The sequence below is a fragment of the Hippoglossus stenolepis genome, chromosome 20, assembly GCF_022539355.2.
Source record: "Hippoglossus stenolepis isolate QCI-W04-F060 chromosome 20, HSTE1.2, whole genome shotgun sequence".
In the NCBI taxonomy this organism is placed as follows: Eukaryota; Metazoa; Chordata; class Actinopteri; order Pleuronectiformes; family Pleuronectidae; genus Hippoglossus; species Hippoglossus stenolepis.
The window spans coordinates 7,089,150-7,111,313 of NC_061502.1; the positions used below are offsets into that span (position 1 = coordinate 7,089,150).

Consider the following 22,164-nt stretch of genomic DNA (forward strand, 5'->3'; position numbering starts at 1 on the left):
GCTTTCCAGAGAGAGTATGATTCGCAAACTTACAGTTTTAGTTTTGTCCAGTAATTGGATCAAGAAAGTGTTTTTGTTAAACGATGCTGCTTATTTTTTTGTCTCTGGAGCATTATTCGGGCAACGTTTGGTTTTAATGTTTAGTCATGGACATGCTACAGTCTTTGGTGCTTTAAGTGATTTGGCTATCTTTCATAGTGTTGCTTCACTCTCTGGCTCCGAGAACACAGTGACAGCTGCTGTCTCAGCTCCAAACCTCAGCAGGGAGCAGGCAGCATCCCTCCCCAGCCAAAACTGACACTGCAGGCTCGGGTCCAACTACATGGCCTCCTTCCCTCCCTTAACAGCCGTTTACTATGCATAGATTGACTTGCTTTTTCGGTGGAGGACTGATGGAAATTGCTAGAACATGAGATTGTCAGGGTGAAGTAACAGCCGTTATTGACAGCAGTCAGGGAGAGATGGCGTCGCATCAGTATTTATATTTACCGCTTTAACACATTTTTTGGGATCTGTGTTCTGTGGCATCACAAGTGCATTATAATGCATGAACTGCATGTTAATTATGAATGTTACGCTCCATTTTGCCCCAAGGACACGATTATTGATGCACCAGGAATCTGGTGTCAGTGCTGAGGGACAACAGATGTAATGTAGTAAACAACAGCTATGTCACCCTCACCAATGTATTCAGACCCTTTACTTTTGGTGGATTTTGGATATGGGTTTTTCAATTGCCATTACTGATATTTAGTGAGATGGGTGGCAAACGGCTGCTCGATAATGCTGATAACATGTTGTTTAGTAGTAATAGCAAAAAAGACACAAAATTGCTTAACTTAAATTAAAATTTGGTCAATGCTAATGCATTATTCACTTGGAACACAAAATATTGGAAAATAGAAAATGTGCATTATCTCTGCTTAAGTAGAACTGCATTATGCAAATATAAGTCACAGAAAATGTCTGCACTCTGCAAATGTGTGCGACATATTTTTGTTTATTGGCCTTGTGAGCTCAGCAGATGGGGTTTATCTCAAAATGCCAGATTGCTTTAATAGTTTTTTTTAAATTCCTTTTCATTGTTTTTTGTCACAGTTGAGTTACTGAGACGGTTAATTTTTAAGGTGAAGTCATTGAGCACGCTACATTATTTTATTTCTAAGATTTTACATCAACCATTATTCGGTGTTACAGTTTACATCTTTAGTTTGCTAACATCTTAAAGACATTTTTCTTGTGGAGAAAATGTTTGTTACCTATTATCTGCTCTGAATTATTTTGCAAATGTAAAAAATAAACAAATTTACAACACGAGCTGACTGACTTTTTATATTTCGCCTGGTAAAATCTTCCCGTCAGACAGTACCATTCTTTCATATTTGGTCCTTTGTTTCTTGAGCACCTAGTTGGCTGTTGAAATAGTGAAAGAGCATCCCTGAAAAAATTAAAGTGTACTCACATTGTCAGTGTGGTTTAAGGTGAGAATTGATCATGCTATGAGAACGGGTGTCCAGTTGTATTTTAAAGTTTCTCTAGTCAGTCCCCAATTTTCTTTTTATTTCAAGCTCTTTCATTTAAAGCCCATCCTTCTTTAAAACCATTCATCTATCCTCACAGATCTGCTAGCCCTCCCTGTGTCAACACCCCTGCCGCTCATACCGTGATGAAAAGTACTGATAATCATTACCTGCCTCCTACTTTGACGGCTTCAGTCTCCCCTACTGTTTTCCTCGTATATTTTCCATTCCTCCTTTTTTTCCCCCCCCCTCTTGTGCAATCCAGAGAGAGAGGATAAGAAAGAGAACAGAGGAAGATGTAGAGAGAAAGGGAGAACAAACACGCCATTCGTAAAGGAGGGGATCGATGTGAAAGACAGATGGGGGGAGATAAAGTGGAAAGCAGGTGCTTAGCCAGCAACAGGGCTTCCCGTCGGGAGCAGCCTTAGCCTCATAGAGCTCAATCACAGAACAGGGTTGGGATCTTTGATGCCCCCTGTAGCCCCAGTGTAGACTCTCACTAGACAGTAAGGTAGCTGGGTTATGGCTTATGTATCACATTATCATTCTTTTTTTCTCTATATGTTATGAATAAAGCAAGAAAGTGATTGGCATAAAAAAAAAAGGAAAAACTAATTGATACTGGGGAATAATGCTTTATCACTGGTCTGCACTCAAATGAGAAGGCTGGACCTAAAAAATTTAAGTATTTACTATCCAAGCAGTGTGTTTGAGTTTCTACTTTGTTCAGTTGTGCTTTCACCTCGTGTAGTGGCTGATGAGAACGGACACATATGCATACATAAGACTGTACTGCCCTATGAACAAAACCTCAGACAGAGGACAGAATCTGTGACATAAATGACAAGTGCTATTGTACCATTGCTTCCATGCTTGTTCTACATTCTCTATAAATAAAAAGTAGTTTAAATTGTCAGGGTTTACAATATATGGTAATGGCTATTTTCCAAACTCCCTAATTGTTTTGAATACAGGTGAGAAGTTTGTTCCAGAGGACCTACGGCGAGGTAGTAACACTGTGCCCTCCAGGAGAAGAAGAGAGGAGGAGCTTCTTCTCTAACTTGCTGCTGGTCCAAGCAACCCGGGCTCCACCACGCCTCAGGAACACAGGTAAATACTGTATTCACCCGTACATCTCTGCTGTCATTCCTAGAGGGCAGTGTTGTCCACGTGTTTGCAGTCTTTCTCACTTTTAGATCAGAAGTTGTTTGATTGGCGTGTTTGCAGGATCCTCCTGTTTGCACCTACATCACATTTGCACACTGGAGTTAAATGATGGACCTGTTCAGAATCGATTTCATATCAGATTGAGAGGAGAGGCATAAAGATGCAAGATATTTAAGGTTGTGCACACTCAAGTGTAAAATTGGCCCAATGTGAGCTCGGACAGATACATTCCAACTACCCAATGTCCTAAGCTCCTTTTATTACACCTCGCCGTTCTATATGAAAAGTACAAACACGGATTTGGAGGGGGCATTATTTTGCTTATGTCTGCAGTTGCGGTAGATTTAAAGCCAGTCTGTGGAAAAGGGAGAGTCTTCATGGCAGGACAGGACGCCGGCGCCTTGAAATAACACATTATGTGGCAGAATACATGCTTTGTGCGTTTCAGTGTAAACAAGCAAAGGTGGCGTCACAAGGGGTCTTCTAAATGTCAATCTTTAAACAAGGGGCTGTTGCGTCACATTCCTCTGTGCTCTCCAGTGCTCCGTTCAATATGACCGAAGTGTCCACCCAGGCTTTTGAATGGAAATGGTGCCTAGCAGCGCACTGCCAATTCCTCATTGACATAAGGTAGGGGCCCCCTGCTTTACTTACTCTGTGCTCTTCAGGGGTTCCGGCCTGACTAAGACAGCAGGCTGACTTCCAGCAGAGAGGACAGCACAGAAGGAGGGAATGGAATTACTCTGAGACAGGCCCGGCCGCTATTAGCCATAATTAGAATCAGGGTTTGGATTGCAGCTCCTGAGTGAAGTGGCCTTAGGTGCTGTGGAGCCCTCCTAACGATGTCTGCAGATGCCTTGGGCTAAGACTGGTGCCTTGGGAGAAGAGGAAGGATATCTGCTTACCTTGCTTCATCACTCTGTCATGGCCAGAGGCTATTCCTTAGTGTGTTTCAAAATCTCTGTTTGGGAAGGAATGTGGCTGTATTATTTTCTTCATCTGCAAGAATCTTAAAACATGTTTTTTCCAAGGCTAACTTTTTTTTCTTGTGTTTTTAATGGTGTTAAAGGAAATGGACACAGATCACGTTTGAGATGGAACTGTTTGGTTTTCTAGCCTATGTCCAGCTCTGCTTATATTTTATACCTAGTTGGTTGTAGGGATTTGGCATCCAGCTGAGGCCTTTGTGTTTTGTTGTGCAGCTGCGATCAAAGACAGATTCTTTACCCTTTTTCTGAAACTATTGGTGTCAGATTTTTACATCTTGCTCATTGACGGGAGCTGTGTGAAAAGTGTATTTATTTTGGGTTGTCCTCTTCTTCTTTCCGAACAGGGAGACGTGAAGAGGTACTGCCAGTGGCTGAGGCTCCAGGCCCCAGAGTGCTGTCAGCAGAGGAACAGCGCCGTCTTGCTGAACAGGAGGAGAACACATTACGGGAGCTCAGGCTCTTTCTCAGGGATGTGACCAAACGCTTGGCCACTGACAAACGTTTTAACATCTTCAGCAAGCCAGTTGACATTGATGAGGCAAGTGAGGATGCATTCGGAGAGAAATGCACACTCTGGTATGTCCATAGTTTGACAAAGCTGGTTTTAGACCTTTATTAATATTGTGTTTTTGTGTGTCAGGTGTCAGACTACCTGGAAGTGATTCTGCAGCCCATGGACCTGTCTACTGTCATGACCAAGATTGACACCCACAAGTACCTGACAGTGAAAGAGTTCCTGGGGGATATTGACCTCATCTCCAGTAATGCTTTAGAATACAATCCTGACAAAGACCCTGGAGGTGAGGAGGAAAATTACATTCATGAATACACACATGCATATACCTCTATGATACTCTACAGGCATGCACATGCAATGTAGAGAAAAAATACTTAAAAATGTGTGCGCAATTTTTGTGCTTGCTATCCAACAGACAGTGCCTCTAGGTACTGTACGTAAGCACAATCATGTCACTAATCTCGTGCTAAGTTCATCACAGCTCTATCTCTATCAACGTTGGAGCCCATAGCTAACAACAAATAAGCCTCTGGGGCAACAAACAATATTTGGGTAGACAGTGTATATCTGGGCCAAGACTCTGTCTTCTGTTTGCCGTACACTGTTTACCTTGTGACAAGTCCACAAGAGTCCAACCTTTCTCCACACAGAACACAAACAGCAACACTTTTGTAGGTACTGTATATTCACATAGAGAATCTGTTTAGAGAGATGAACTCTCTCCTGATCTTACAGTGATGGAGCTTCCCATACAACCTACAGTAGGAAAGCTAACAGGTTCTCAAGGTTGTTGATTTAAAAAAAATCCCAAACTCATATGTCTTATACCATTATCTATAATACATATAGTAATAGTTATATCTAAATCTATCTTTTGTGGTGGTATATTACTAACCATTGATAATAAGTCAACATTGGACTATCTAAATATGTTTAATTTGTTTCTCTAGTTATTGTTGTGTTCCATTAGGCTGAGTCTGTGTGAGTAAAAAAGTAATTAGATTTACCACTGAATGACTTATGAAGAGAGCTTCCAGGCAGTAAAACTGCAGAACCTCCAGATAGTTTTCTTCAACTTGGAAATTAAAATGAAGTGAAATGCATATAGCCCAGTGAAAATAGCATTACCACTGTGTAATTCATGCTCTGTAGTTAAAGAAAGGCTGCATATGCATGAAAATGTAATTGTCTCCTTTCTTGCAATTCGAACCAACTTTTACCTCCTCCCCCCTTCCCCTCAGCACCTTTTTTTTTTAAGCCGAATACGGCCTTCATAATGAGTACTGGAACACTCATGTACACACACACAAACAAACAAAGAGGCCTGTTATTTGCAGTAGCTTCCAAATAAATTGGATTTGTATAACTTGTTTAAATGTTCTACTTTCGTGCATGACAGAGAAGGCCTGTGTAAAGAGAGATACATGTTTGTTTGTACACAAAAAAACATGGACAATTTGGAAAAAACTTGTTGCACAAAAGAATAAAAAAGTTCTTTCTACTAGAATCAAATCCTTAGTAGAAATAAAGTGAATGTTAATTGAAAGCTGCATACAGTAGGTCTGCTTCTGACTATTCAATTGATATGACCATTTTAATTTCGCCTTGTGTGTTTAGCTGCTTCGGTTCCCTCACAAGGATATAGCTGGCTGATACTAATGGGAAGCAATTCTCTGCCAGCTCAAATGAATAAATCATATCTCTGTCTTTGCAGGCAAAGGCCTAGGTCATTTGTTGGAATGCAGGTTCTACAAATGATACACTAAAGCGGAAAAATGCAATTACGCAGTTTAATAAAGAAGACTAACGAAGGCTCTTGCCTGCTCATCCAATGCCCGGCCCGGGGAATATAGCCCAGACCCTGCACAATTATGATTCCTGGGGAAGTTCTACACCAGCTCACAAAGTGCTGAGAAAAAACCCTCATTATCCCTCTGTGGTCGGGTTATCCTTGTCATTCACACTGTCTTCATCGTACCGTCTTCCATGTAAAATCATGTCGGCTTCCTTGTCTTCTACCTCCCCACCTTGCTAAATAATTACTTCATGTTAAAAGGATAATATCTGCTCAATATCTCAACAATGCGACTCGGTGTAACAAATATTTGACGGGATAGGGCGTTAATCCTTAACCTCCCTATGAAAGAACATGTAAACTGCAGGGTTGTTTACTAGGATGCCCTTTTCTGTTTCTAAAGGGGAGGTTAGGCAGGGCCCATAAGGATGCTGATTACCTTTTCGTTATTGTGCCTGGACCTTGACGCCTACCAGTGGAAGGCATTTTTGCCCTTGTAATGTACTTGCAGGTAACACACACTTAGAAATACTGTCTTACGCACACAGGTACACGGAGAGAAATCTAGCCTCCAGCGCAATTAGCCAGCCATCCTCATTAGACAAAGGAAGCTGGCATATTGTGACCCTTCTGTCATTCTCTGCCTGAACCATTCTCCTTCTGCCTGCCGTAATGAGAGACGGCCTGTTTACAGTAGCTGTGCTTCTGGCCTTCCTCTTCATCTGAGTTTTCTTTTCTTTTCTCTCTCCATGAATGTGAGAGCATGAAAAGGAGGAGAGTTTTAATGATGCTGTCATACATCTAAGGGTAAAGAAGCATAAACGTTATGAAGGACTGTGCCTGTTAGAGAGAATGAGTGCGCATAAAAAAAATGTCAGTAATTTGTCCTGTATACTGTACTTGTCTTCACGTGTGTGTTTATGTATGCACCCACCCTCGTCTTAAATGGATGTCAAGACTTTGTTTCATGTCTGAGTTCTCTCGTTTAAATTTCTCAAACAAAAAGCCAATACTGCGTCCATACTTATATTCCAAACTGTGAGAAAATGCTACAACCCCCTTTCTCACAGATACAGTAGAATGGGGAAGGCTTTCCATCAACTCTTTGCCTTACATGCATGATAGGATGTAGAGAACATGCAACATCAAACTGCAAACTACTGTCCAGCACAAGCCTTGATGATGGGAGAAAAGGAAATTTATATCTAAGGGAATAAAAACTCTTGCATTGTAATGGCAGAAATACTGCCTCATATCCTCTGTTACAAAGGGCATACCCTTCAAAGAGTTTTATGTTATGTGACACTCGTTTTGCTGTCTCCTCTTTTCTCAGACAAGGTGATCAGGCACCGAGCGTGCAGTTTAAAGGACTCTGCCCACGCTATATTTGCCGCTGAGCTCGACCCTGAGTTTGACCGCATGTGTGAAGAGATCAAGGAAGCGCGCAGGAAGAAAGGTAAGAACAACAAAACATTTCAACAAAGCAGAATGTTCAGTTACTAAACGAAGACACACTTGCTATTATACCTAAATGCAAACCCATTTCTCTACACTATTGCACCTGTAAGAGGTTGCACCATACATTTTGAACAGATCTATGTAACATTAATAATTTGCAGGCGCAAACATTTCCATAATTACCACATAGCTACTTATGAAAAATGTGGTTTTGCAACAATACATTTTTTTAGTTTATTACATTTGTCTGTATTTGTCTGAGGCCATTAAAACGTAAACCTCAAAAAAAGAGAATAGATTCATCAGATTTAACTATGAGTCATTTCCCTGTTACATCTTCAGTTACTTGATAAATATCCATTGCTTTGTCTAGGAATGGTTGAATTCATCATTTTACATTTGGGACCACTTATAACTGTAAACTTAAAAGCATCATTTGTGTACACACAATACTCATTTACTTGAATAATGTGACCTTGTTATTCTTCGCCCGTCCTTTCTGCCGTTTTTATTGAAGGACTTCAATAGCTTCTTCTGGAAAACAGAAACCTGCCTTTAAAACATGTCTTATGTAGCTGAGCAGTACTTGATGAAGCAGTCAGTTTTTAGTGCAGAGTATGTGGCGCAGAAAGGAGAGATGCCCGAGGCTCCAGTGTTCCAGACACTACCTTCTGTGCTAGATGTCTGCTTGGCGCCTTGCATCTGTACGCTCACCAAACAGCCCCAAGCAGTGCTGAATGGACTTTGGATAATGCTGATTAATCCTTACGCCCATAGAAATGCACACATATGTTGTAGTTAAATAATATGCACACTTTTTTAAGTATTGGCTTCATGCAAGTTGTCAAATATTATCAAGAATAAATGAGGTTACAGATATAATATGTAATAATGCTTCATTAGAAGTAGATTTAGTTATGTTTATAGACTCAGTACTTGAATTTTCCAAAATGTTTCCTAAAATGTTCAAACTCTGAGAAATCAGAATGTTTCATTTTTTTCACCTTTTATTTGCATCATATCCGCTTTACCTGTCGCTTTGCCTGTCTCTGCCGTAACTTTCATGACAAATGTTGTTTGATGAAGGAAAACCACACTAGTAGCCAGTTCCCCAGTCAGTTGTTTGTGTGTCAGTCGTAATGGTTCACGGTCAATCATTGTCGTTTGCTGCATAACATGATTACAACTTAAATACATTACCTTACCAGCAAATCTGATTTGCCCCTAAGTCGAGTCTGGTAGATTTTCCTCGACAACGATGGTGAAGACAACTCCCATCATCAAACTAGGTCTTTAAATTATTGTTTTGATTGAGAGGGCCCCTGGAAATTACTTAGAGTAGTATGTTTAATTTACACTTTTGTACATTAAACACTATATCCATGTAAGTTTAAAAAAAAAAAAGTAAAAAGGGGTTTAAATAGAATTTTTTATATGTGATTTTTCAGCATGTGCATACACACCTGCACATGTTATGCACAAAATCTCACACTCAACCATTACAAATGGATTTGTAGGACGACAAGTCTGCTTTGTGTCCCTTTTTTATATCTTGCATCAACAGTATCGGAGTGCACTGGAAAAATTACTTATACAACACATATTAAATATTTAACCTAGACTGCAGAATCATAAAAAAATCTAACCTCCTACATTGTGCATTTCTTCTTTTATTGGGAGACCAATTTCTCCACTTTCTTTTTAATTTAACAGCATCAGAAAACAGAACCATTCTCTTACATCAGAGAGACATTTGTAGTACAGAGTACTTCTCCCATCAAATATGCCTTTTGTCTTTACTTTACACAGAGACTCATATGTCGCTACTTTTTGTTCTGTTCTATTGCACTGAGGGAGCTGCACAAGTAGACTTGGTTTCTCTTTTAAAGTATTATCTACAGTATGCACAGTGCTCCCCCCGTGAGGGCCTATTGACTCCTGACTCGAGCCACAAAGGTCTGACTCCTCCATGTCAAGCGGGGAACTTATCAAAGAGGAAGCAATTTTCAGAAATCACTCTGTTGCTTTTGATTTTCTCTTTTAGCAACTAAAAAGCACAAGATGCTAAATGAATATTGCAGGAGCAGAAGTCAACTCCCTGAGCGGAGGAATACAGCAGTGTAAATATTTCATCTCGCAGTCAAGGTCCTGTTGTAAAACTATCAATTAGCCGAGCACTGCATGATGTCCAGTCACAGCATTGTTCGCAACTCAAAGCGCAACTGGGTGGGATTTTCTCCACCGTGAAAAGAGACAAGGGAGCTGCGATGAACCTGCGATAATCTCGGCCAAAAACTCACTTCATGTCAATGTTCAAATGACTCATTTTCAAGGCCTTATGCTCCACTTCTCTTTTCATTCTTGTCAAGCTCTTAGAGTGAAACATATAGCCATTGGGAATAATTATTTGTATTTTTTTCGTGTTTGTATCGATATTTGCTGTTGGTTGACATGTCGTTGTGCCACATTCACCCTATCACAACCCTCTGGTCATCTTCGTCCATCAGATCACATTTATCATTGTCCTACACGCACACAAACACAAAATCAACACACACACATTCTCTCCATCTTTCCAGCAATGCCTTTCAAAAGTGTTTTCCCATTTGCACAAACACCCACACTCGCACATACACACACACACACACTCCAAAGAGTTTTGTCTGTTGTCTGCAACTGATCCTCTGTGGGCTCTCCAGACCTCCAGACGCCAACTCCGCAGACGGCAGCTCCGGGCGCTGTGGCAACCAGAAAGCACCACGCTGCAGGAGAGGAGCCGGCCAGGAGCAGCACTCAGGGCGAGGCCACTGACAAACAGTGCACCACTAGTGGGTATTCAGTGTTTCGCAGCACACACTTTTATAATTGCTCTGCAACCTGAGCCGGGTGATTGATGAGAAATACAGAGTGATCATGAACGTGAGCTCCCTCTTTACCCCAAACAGAGACTCCTTTTATCGGACAAGTTAGATTACAGGAATACACACTGTCACCACACTAATAATATTTATTTTGTTGGATACTGTACATTATCTAACCAATTTGCTCATGTAATGGTGACAAATGACTTGCAATATTTCAATAGTTGATATTGTTTTACTATTTTGTTAACTTCACCTATTAAATAAATGCGCAGTAGCTTTTTGGGACATGCACACATTGAATGCAACACATCCCGAGTTCAAACAAAAACACAAATGACACATTACCCCTCTGTTTTATTCACACACACACACACACACACACACACACACTCAGACTTCAACTCCTTTTCTCATCTTGGATTTTTCAGTCTCTGATGCAGCTGCAAGCAGCTGTGTTGCACTCCATCACTGTACCAGATGTATGTGATGCCATACACCTGCCTACACACACACTCGCGCACACATGCATTACAGCAGTAGAGAAGCAACACAGCGAGTGGCCTCATTAGCAAGACTGCTCACTCCTAAACACTCAGAACATGTCCACGCCACAGAGCAATTACATGCCCACCTGTGGCAAACGGCAGGTGCCTAAGGGTGAAGGGAGGCCCGGGCACGAGCAGGGGGCAGACTAATGAGGCTGTTACCTGAACAAATCAGGGGTTAGCAGTTTTTTTTTTACATGTAATCCGAAAAATGCCCTCTAGCTTCCACCTGGACAATATGGAGGTTGAGATGGCCTGAAAGCAGCACCCTCACATTTCAGGGTGAGCTGTACAGAGTCTACATCACACAGGAGTGTGCAGGCAGGGAATGTGTAGTACTTTAATTGAAAAATTATGATTATGTTAATATTCTGTTTGTTGAAGCTAAAGTTGAGCCTGATTTTTTTTTTTTGCTGTCTTTGTAGTTTAACTTATGGACACAAGGTGGCGCTTGTCTCTTAGGAGATCGCTGCTAATAGAACCCCTGCTGTGTGTGTAAACCATTCCTTTTCCCTGGGAGATGGCTCCCCTCTTGAGAGATGAGGGCCTCTTTTGGCTACCATAAATTCTGTAAGACTCTGGGCAAGTCTAAGTCTTGAGCTCAGTGCTGTTTATCTTGTCCTGATGAACTGGGAAATATGGTAGAGCAGGTATATTTAGATGTCATTTTATCCCCATAAAATCAGTCCAGGGTAAACTAGTGGAGCCTCAATGTAAGACTGTTACATCAGGATTGATACAGGCCATTTTTTTTAGGGTGGAAATGTAGAAAACATTCAATCTGGTACTGTGCAGCACATCACAGTAACGACAGCCTATGACAGCACATATTCAACATATCTTATTCCATCACATCATATTGTAGTGCATCTTCTAAACTTGCACATGGTTGTCTCTTAACAAGGCCTAGAACTACGTTTATTTAAGTAAACTAAAATAAAATCATTATTTATTCACACATTTTTAAAGTATAAGAAGGGGATTGTTCGACTTTGTAATCGGGACAGATCTGTTTTTACGGGTTACAGCCAACCGTTGGTCCGTGCACACTTCTTTTCGCTGCAGTCTTTATCTACAAAGCTAAATGTCACAGATGTGGACCACCAATTTAGAAGCTCTTGGGAGAGTCGTTATCAGCCTCCACCAGAGTCTTAATTAATTAGGCGAACTCAGGTGATTAATTTGTGACATCGGCAGCCAGTTCTCACCTGGAGCACCTCAGCAAGGCGGCTATTAGGCTAATTGATCACAAAGTCAGTTATGTCTCGATATGACACAGCCTCACAGTGAAAGTGCGGTGCATCTGTTGGAGGAACTGCCTGTTTCTCTGCTGATATTTAAATAAAAGAGAGCGAGAAATAAACAGTTCATGAAAATCCACCCAGTGTAGAGAGGTCATTCTGGGGTTGCTGGCTCTCCCTTCCTCTTCTGTTGAAGGTCAGGAAACTTGAAGGTCCAGGTTATCTTAAATCATTACCTGTAGGGTGAAGCCTATCTGGAGCTGTTTTGGTATCTTCAGTTCTATATGGCTTTTATCTGGGCCACCTCTCCTTCCAACCCTCTTTTCCGTTTGCCTAGAGCTGAAAGTTGCCTGTGACATTCAGATATAACACAAAGTGGTGGTGGAAGGAATGAAATGCACTGTTTGGAAGTACAGAGAAAGTTACGCAAAAGGCTTTTTCAAGGCCAAGGATATTTCTGAATCATGTTTTAAAAGCAGTAACTGCGGATGAAGTCCAGTTGTTGCAATGCTGAAAGCTGGAACATTGTCTGCTGCTGTCAGGTCAATCAGGTGTAGGAGGATGGTCGACCTTGCTGCTGTTAATGCACGAGAAAACGGGAAGAAGAATGTGGTTTCCATTAGCGTGCATGGGCCGCTCTATCAGTTTCTCTACTTCCTTATTCTTTCTCCTCCCCCTTGCCTTTCTCCTGTCGCTCTTTCCCAGGAGGACTAGCAAACCTAGCAAGGCCATTACCTGTGCACAGCCCTGGGTTCATTCGTAGTGCAACACCACAAGGATCTGGTTCATATGGAGTGCTTTACTTTCATCAATAATTAAGTCATCTCAGTTTTTTTATTCATTCACGACTGTTTTTCGCACGCTAAATCAGCTGGGTTTATTTTGTGACAGTCAAAAGGCATATGCTATGCATTGCCTAAACAAAAATTTCATATCTGATTATTCTCTTGTTTTCTGTATTTGTCACACTCCAACATAAGTCGTGTGCTGCTTTTCCAATTTGGCAAAAACCTTTCTCAGTCTCTCTTTCTTGGCACAGTGAGCCAGTATTTTTTCCTCCTCCAGTTGTCCTTATTCAACTGTTGAACTGATTGCAGAAGAAATGAAGAACGATGCAGACGCTGCATAATGTGTCCTCTGCGTCACTCAAAAGCACGCCCAAGGCAACAGCCACCAGGCTGCATTCATGTAGATTGAACACTGCTGCGTCTTGCCTCTCCCCTTCCTTGTATCTCACATCACAGTAAACAGACAGCTCCACTCCCCGTTGCCAATGTCAATCCATCACAAGACCTTGATAGGATATTTAAAGTCATAATAAACACTCTCATATCCTTTCACCTCAGGCTGAAGCAGTAACTGCATAAAAGGATGGCCTGAATTTTTTTTTTTTCTCAGGTCAAGGGGACAATGGGCACACGGCCAGTAACGTGCTGAGGTGGTCACAGTGCACAAGGAAATGGGTTGATAAGAAGCCACATTTTCATTTAAGAAACACAAAGCACTTTTGAAGACAATTTTGTTTACCTGAGTTTCTCATCTATGCCTTCCCTCTTTACAAGGACACACGATCCATTACACTCACAGAATGGATGAGTTTAACCTTCAAGCCAGTGTGTTTTGCATGCTAGCTCTTGTCCTTAGTATCTCTCCCAAGTATGAGTTTTACCCCAATCAACTCTAAACCAGTCATCGCCATTGATGCTTTTGTAAAGCTTGAGTCAATGAACTCGGCATTTGCATCATTTCAGAAAACTTGAGACTTAATTGACATATGGACTAACTGTTGGCTGGTTTACATAACTGTCCAAATTGCTCCTTCAATCCAAGTGACCTGCAAAACCCTTCAAACCTCAGGACCGAAGACTTTTCTTTTCTCCCTTTGCTACTCCTCTTGCCATCACCTTTTCTTTTCCGTGTCAGCTAATCACTCCATCAGATTTCATGTCACAAGTTTTGTTCCACATTTGAAAATTGGAAAGAGCAATGTGATAAACAATTATGCAATGAAAAACAGGGTTTTAATCAAACCTAATTTATCGTACCAACATAGGTGTTTGCACTAATACATTCATACTCAAATAAGATCATGTAAATTACATTTTTATTTATTTTATATATCATTATTAAGTTAATTACCATAAACTAATCTAAATGGTATTTGATCCATCTTTCAGATGATGAAAGAAATTATGTATTACCTAAATACATTTGTACAAAATAAGCAAGTAGGCTGCCAGTCAGGAAGAGAAAACAAAGCCTAATTTGCCTGAAACTGAGCTGGTGACATTATTAGTTATTAGAACTGGACACTGAATTCTCCCCAGCTCCTATTTGCCACCAGGCAAAAACAATCTTGAGTTGCACACTCTGAGACCCTGTGGCGCCCACTAATAAAATCTATGCAAAGCATGCAAAGCCCCGAGCGAATAAGCACTGAGCGTAAGCTGCCATTTGGGCACAGATTCCTCATGGATTGTGGCACCAAGCGTGAAATGAATGTAAAATCATCCATGATGCCTCTTGCCTCCATTTATTGTTTTCGGCTGAAGATGAGCTGACATCAGTGTGCGTGTTTCTGAAGATTCATCCTGTGTCTGTGGGTCTTTTTTTCCACTCCCAGTATATCGCCATGCACAGTTGATGCTGCGTGCTAAGTGTACACAGTTGACAAGGTTGGGTGGTGATCCTCTTCGTGGGATTTTAATGCCTTGTTTTATTACTGTGCTATGGAGATAACCATATTATTGTAAACAGCTTACATTTCTGCCTGAAAGAAATGAGCCCGAAGAGTTGCACTGAAATGATTGAGCGTTGCTGCTCACTGCCTCTGTGCATGCTCAATGACTACAAGCTGTGCCGCCCAAGGATGTTAGAAAGCTGATGGAAAAGGAAAACAGAGAGTGTGAATGTGTGAGACAGAATGAATTATAATGCAGACAATTCCCAACTATGATATAAATTGGTCGCTGCCTTTTCAGATGCTACGCTTAATGTTGTACAGACGATGCCAGGATCACAGCATTTAGGCTGTACTACAGATAGAAAATTATACAAGGCCTCCTGGGCTTTTACACATTGTTTTCAATCGTAGAGCAGTCTATTTGTCAGTTTCAGTAAACATCAGAAACTAGTAAACGTCAGGTAGCCAAATGCATTAGTGCTTGATTTGTTGGAATTACTTATGGATTTGATTTAGACATCCAAATTAGACTAAATACATTACTAGGTAAGTTAACTGTAGTAAATGAACTGGCATCCCTTTCCCCCTAAGAGCTATTTATAATGCGGTCAACTTGTGTATTAGGGTTTTCTGGTAACTATCTTAATTAACTCTGAGAATGCCACTGAAAACATCAAACTAATAATTCTGATGTTTGAGTGTTTTTATGGTCCATAACATTTTTACCATCGACGCAGACAGTCAGAACTCATAGTTTCAGCTGTAGTTGTGGCATGCAGTTCTTTCTCTCACCGCCATAGATTGAATACATTTTGTGGGAAACACTGGTTCTGTCAAAAATACAGAATTTAACTGCCCAACTACTGTCAGCAGAGACAATAGGGTCAGCAATACTTGTAATTGATTATCTATGTTGTGTCCTACGCTTGTAGCTGAAGCTAATGCCGGTTGTTTGCTTGTGGAAGTGGGTCATGTGATAGGAGCCTGACAAATCAGGGAAGGTTACGTATCGACTGTACAGACCCAATCAGCAAGCACAGCCCTAAAACTCCAGTGTAGTGTTCCGTACCAGAGTTGATGCATTTTCAAATGAAAATGTAGTAAAATGGATATAGCCTTAGTCCTTCAGTTTTTATTGTTATTGGTACAGATTCTACTACATCATCTTTCCTGGACTGATGTCTGCTAATGAGCTAATGTCTACATGTTCTGTGTGTGGAAATTAACTAACAAACTCAACTCAACCATCCCTGCCTGCATCTCCGGGGACTCTAAAAGAGATGGCTACATCAAGAGACATGAGTCAAATTAGACTACCATAAGAATACGAGTGCGCCCATTAATGCCCACAGCAGATTACTCCTAGACTCACACTTATCCAGGCTAATTGCCACCTCTCCTTTCAACCCAGAGATTAGATGCATTTTCTTTCAACATAGCTGCCGGTTTCCAGCAAACCACTCATTAAGACCTGTCACAAGTGTCAAGGACAGTAAGTAACTTATCAGTGAAGTGAAACCTATGAATAGTTCATTATTTATTTAAGCCATCTTATCTGTGACATGTCAATGACTAATGCCCTTTTGGCATTAACATGATCAATTTAAGTAACATAATTGTTTTATGAACCAGGTGGTACCATCATGCAAGTCTCCATCAGTGATAATAATAAGCTGTAAATCGTTCTCTCCTTCACGGACCTTTGCGTCTGTTTGGATGACAACATACTTTTGTCAGGAATGGGTCTTGTTTAGCCATTAAATTGAGTCATGTTGGTATGATCACGTTTTTTCGATTGAATTTTGATGGAGCCTCATTCTCTGACGAATGCATTGTTTATCAGCTCTCGTGTGCAGGATTGTTAAATCCATTATATTTGTATATGCATCCATTCACAGGCACCTCATTAATGCAATCTAGTCCATTGTCACCATAAACTATGACATCAAAAATAAACAGCTTCAAATTCCCAGCACTCCCTCACATAATAGATCCTTATTGCAAAGCCTTTGTTTGTTCTGCTTTCATGCTTTCTTGAAAGAACTTGTTTTACACTCGTCCATTCACTATACATTTATTTGTAGTATAAATGTCTGAAGGTATTTACATCTTGCTCGGCCTTATTGTTTTTTCCTGAAGTTTGTTATCAAAATTAGGATTTCAAGTTACAAACAATATAACGATACACTAGTCTACTCATAGAAATATTCAAAGATTTAAAATGTGATTGTAATATAAGTGGGGAGACTGGATATATGAACTTGACTTGCCATAGAATCTCATAAAAGTACAGCCACTAACTTGAAAAGGAGAAATGTGTTCATAGAAATGTTGATACAGTGAACAAACTTTTTTTACAGTATCTTTCATGCACATAATACAAATAATACTTAGAAATAACTTTTACTTTATATTTGAAGTTTTATCATTGCAGTTACATTGCCAATGTTTGTTGGACAATTTAATCTACTTTTTAGACCAACCCAACATTTTCAAGGAGAACAGTTTTTTTACGTTATATTCGGGAAGTGAGTAAATGTAAAGATTTTATTCAGCTGCAGTCAATCACTACCTTAGCTTTTCTAAGGTATTTTTTATCGCAGCACAATGCAAAAGGAGAAGCAAGAAGAAAGAAAAACAACTAAACAACTTCCCGTGTGGATACAGGGGCAGCCGTGGTGTATGCATGCATTGGAAGCACAAGCAGCACAAATGGTGGTTATGAATGTGCAACTCAGTTCGACACCTTAAATAGACCATTCAGTTGCTGTACCAGTCCGAACAAGCAGACTCACTTCATTTCAACAAGACAACTTCCATCTTCAATAAGGACATTTTTTTGTTAAGAATGATAACAGAGGTTTTAGTTTGTTGTCAGCCTCTGTTGATAAGCAGAATTGTCAAATCAGCCATAGCAAGAGCTGGGACCAATCAATACTAACCCTCCAACACCAATTACACCTTTGGGAGTTTGAGTTAAGATCGCCTTTAGTGTAGTCACTGTCTGAGAAAACTGTCATTAGTTAGTTGAAAGAAACACAACTGCACAACAAACTGGAATCCCATTTTTCTCACAAGGAGATGCCAAACAATGTAAACTGTTATTTTCCCTGGACAACAAAAGGATATGTGATGTACTGAAGCAAAATCCCCTACAGGGCGAACTTTATAGCTACAGAAACTCAACGCTATTGATGCAGCAGTACACTAGGTCAGAACTGCTTGTCTGATGGGCAAATAGCTTCAGAAACCAACTCTCCCAGCAGCTCTTTGATGTCATATTTGAGGGGTCGGTGACCATGACATGACCATGACATGACCATGACATGACCATGACAATGTGTGCCATCGTCCGGTGTGCAGAGATGCGGGAGTAAGCTGTATACAACCATCTCTCAAGGTCGTAGATTTGTTTCACAGCTATTTATTGCACGTAATGTGTACACTGTAACTCCAAGGTAGACATACTGCAGTTATCCTTATATTTAAACTACATCACATCTCTCTCTCTCTCTCCAGTGCCAGTTGGATTTTCACACTATCTTTGAGTGTCGCTGTTCGGACAAGCTATAAAAAAGACTGAATCCTGTCGTGTCGCACAAACTTGTTATTTTTAGCCTAAACTAGCTTTTATTCTGAATGATGGAGCAGCTAATTGTATCCTAGATGGGCTCTGCTTTTCAGTTCTTATTTGTGAGCACAGCAGTATGTCTTGCATGCAGCAGTGATCAGCAATCATAACACAGCATTCTCCCTCGATGCTGTTCGGAACAGCAGGAGACCATTGTCTCAACTTTTGAATATGACTTTTGAAAACTTGGTGTACAAATACACTAATAGTAAATAGGAATATATTACAGCTTAGTCATTTAAGGGAGCAGACATTAGCACCGAGAGGAGGATCAAAATGACTCAGGATTGTTGAAATTTGGAACTCGGAAGATATGTAAACGGTTGCTTTGAGCAAATATATACTTTGTTTTTATTACTAATTCAGTGTAATATTATGACACCATATATGTGACTTGAAGAGAAGTTGTGTAATTTAATTTGTCTCAATAAAAAAAAAGCAATAAATATGAAAAGGAAAAACTGTTTCAGTAAGGTGGTTATGTAAAGTGTAGAATCCCTGTGTAAACAGTGTTTAATTTAATATCCCTTTCTGTCGAGTCCTATAAATATACAGCTGTGACGACTTCAATCCCTTAACAGACTCACAGGGTATCTAATTGGTATCTAACCTAATCAGTTGAGCAAGTGTACAATGGCTATCCTTCACAGTGAATAGGATATGGCTCCAGATCATGGCTTTTGTCAGACAGTCTGCAGAGTGTAAGAAAGCATAGCAGTAACTTGTTATATGAATATAGCAGCAATTTAACCAACGAGATGTACGTTGTCATTGTCATTCTCCCCAGAAGGCTCCTGCGAGGAGCATGACCATTTTCCTTCCTCCTCCACAAGGAGTGTGATAATGCATATCAATCCAAATGATTCAAAAGAGTACACAGCTCCTAACGTCCTCACTCCTGCCTCGCATCTTGTCGGTTTGCGTGTTTCTTCTTTGGGCAACAGACCTTTCCGCTGGAAGGCTTTCATGCACGTGTGGGCGTAGGCTGACATCTTCAGTAGTACTTGGAGCTGCTGGTGCATTAGGGCATATCTGTCTTCTGAGAAGGGGGCACCACTGGCACCGTCATCCCACTGGCCATTTACTGAGCAGCAGAGATGACAGAAAGAGACAGATGCTCTGACTGAATCATGTCTTCAGTTCCTCCACCTTGTGACCATTCCTTCTTTGCTGTATTGATATGCAGCCAGTGCATAGCCAAGCTTTTGAACATGTGTAGCAAGGTTTGACATAATTACAAAGTGGTCTACTGTCCATTCTTTTGTGATTCCTCTAAACCAGTGATATTGAGTGACATTGGGAGTTGTCAGCTCTGTAAAATGGCTATAGTGACACACACACATATATATAGTGACACACACATATATATATATATATATATATTCAAATGAAAACTAAGTGTTTTTGTTTTTAATTTGAAAAAGATAAACTTGTATGATTTAGCAAATCAAGGTGGCAGAATATTCTGGGTTCATCCATCAAAGTTATAAGATTCTTAAATATAAAGTGCACTGGGTGTAATGGGAGAGATTTGGTTAGATGTCATTGGCAGACAGGTGTTACCTGACAATCTTTTTTTCTTGTTGCATCCAACCATGGTAAATGCACCATTTTAGTTTTTACCACACACGGGCACAAGGTAAAGCTGTAAACTATCTCCAGAAATGGTGTTTTAATTACTTAAAGCACAATGGACTGTACTAGCCTTTTATTAATATATTGTATAATATAATGACAGCATTTATGGCATGAAGGTACGGAAGCGTATTGCATTCACTTGAAAAAAAAAAAAGTTCTGTTTTTCTGAGATAACTATCTCGGAAATTCCGAGATAAGTTCTGTTTTTCTGAAAAAAAAAAAAAAAAAAAACCAGGAAAAAAAATTAATTAGAAAAACAGAGCTTTTTTACATGCTTTTATTTTGAAAGTGAAGTTCCGGTATAGACGCGGACTTCCTGTTATGAATCTGTAACTTCACAAAGGAAAAGTTTGATGTTTTAGCGACCCTCCGAAGAGGCACAAGCTCTTACGGTGTTGTTTAGGGAAGTTTCAAATAAACCTGAAAACATCAGTTGAAAGTCTCGACCATCTTTCGGGGATATGCTACAGATAGATGAAGGATTATTTTTTTTCCATAATTCAAATATTTCGTTTGTTAGTGTAAGCTATTTTATTTAGTGGCTTTAATATGGAAGATTGATGTGTAGTTCCTGTTATAAGCAGGGTGTTGGTTGGGACTCTTGTTTTGAAAGGGGTTCTAACGGAGGAGGGTTCTGTCGATAGAAGTTTTGAAGTGTGAAGGAAAGTAACCGGGTGTGATTCCGGCTGAGGCCTGTGAGAGTATAACAGAACAACACGCTCGGCTGCATTAGTCTTTTGTGGTTCACTGTTATTGATACAGAAGGAGAGTCTGACAGTTTGAAGCGACGCTATACGTCATGGCGCTAATACAAGAAATCGTGCCAAACAAAAGACTGTCTAAGAGTGCAACAGTTACATGCAGCCCGCTGAACAAGGGCTCTGTGCGAAACGTCCATACAAAATGTAACTCCATCAAAATACTAGATTACAATTATCTATTGCGTATTGCATTCAAGTGAATGCAGTACGCTTCCGTATATTAGCGCCCTGACGTATAGCGTCTATACAGGAACTTCACTTTCAAAATAAAAGCATGTAAAAAAAGCTCTGTTTTTCTAATTAATTTTTTTTCGAAAAAAAATTTATTAGAAAAACAGAACTTATCTCCGAATTTCCGAGATAGTTATCTCAGAAAAACAGAACTTATTTTTTTTTTTTCAGAAAAACAGAACTTATCTCGGAATTTCCGAGATAGTTATCTCAGAAAAACAGAACTTATTTTTTTTTCAGAAAAACAGAACTTATCTCGGAATTTCCGAGTTAGTTATCTCAGAAAAACAGAACTTTTTTTTTTCAAGTGAATGCAATACGCTTCCGTATGAAGGGACCTTATTTTGATTTAATTAGTCACAATATTAAAAGTTGATGTGAAGGGGGAAAACACTGAATCATTAAGGTGGTAATGTAAAGTGAAGCTCTGTGGAAACAGTATTTATTTTATATCACGTTCCTCCGTGGGCTTTCATTTTTAAGGTTGGCTTTTATTCAGTCAGTATTTGACTCAGAGTGGTGGCAAGTGATAGTTTCCCCCCCAAATTCCACGAAAGACCCCTACTCTGCCTGTGATTGGATATTGTTCGTTGTTTGGTTATGGATATGGTCAATTGTTTTCTTAGAAAGAGTGTGCGTGCGTGCGTGTCTCAGACAAAGGCACAGAGAGAGGACAAAAGCAGAGCACACATAAATCAAAATGCCCTAGAGACTGAGGATAGTTTTTTATTTGATGACTGTTTTGCCACAAGCATTTTCCTGCTAGTGAGGTAGTAGAGATGGTCCTCTGAGATCTCAACCGAGAGAAAGTCTACCTGTATCTGACAATTGGTGGGTGGTTTATTTTGGATCCTGGCCACATCTGTGTATTTTTGCTGACCGTGTGCAACCTTTTATGGCCTCAATTTACAAACTTCTAATGGCGACTTCAAGTATGATAATACGTTGTGTCTTGAAGAAAAAGTTGTCTCAAACTCGTTTCTTGAAAATGACAATGCGGTCATTGAACTTTAGTGGCCTCCACAGTCACTTGATTTAAATCTAATAGAACACCATAGCAATGTGGTAGAACAGCATTCATTTGTTGCTGACAAAAATGCTGAAAAGATGTGATGCAGTCCTGT

The 22,164-nt window shown here is 40.1% G+C and overlaps 1 protein-coding gene across 2 annotated transcripts in view; it reads left to right on the forward strand.

The window, feature by feature from the left end:
- The window catches only part of atad2b (ATPase family AAA domain containing 2B), an 81,816-nt gene that overhangs the window by 18,147 nt on the left and 41,505 nt on the right, over positions 1–22,164 (forward strand). Inside the window, exons 20-24 of one of the 2 annotated variants that reach the window (XM_035144539.2) lie at positions 2,495–2,630; positions 4,021–4,214; positions 4,317–4,476; positions 7,322–7,444; positions 10,146–10,274. In XM_035144539.2, the coding sequence (XP_035000430.1) occupies positions 2,495–2,630; positions 4,021–4,214; positions 4,317–4,476; positions 7,322–7,444; positions 10,146–10,274 (742 nt within the window). The remainder of the gene's footprint in view (positions 1–2,494; positions 2,631–4,020; positions 4,215–4,316; positions 4,477–7,321; positions 7,445–10,145; positions 10,275–22,164) is intronic. The other variant, XM_035144540.2, reaches the window with a different exon arrangement.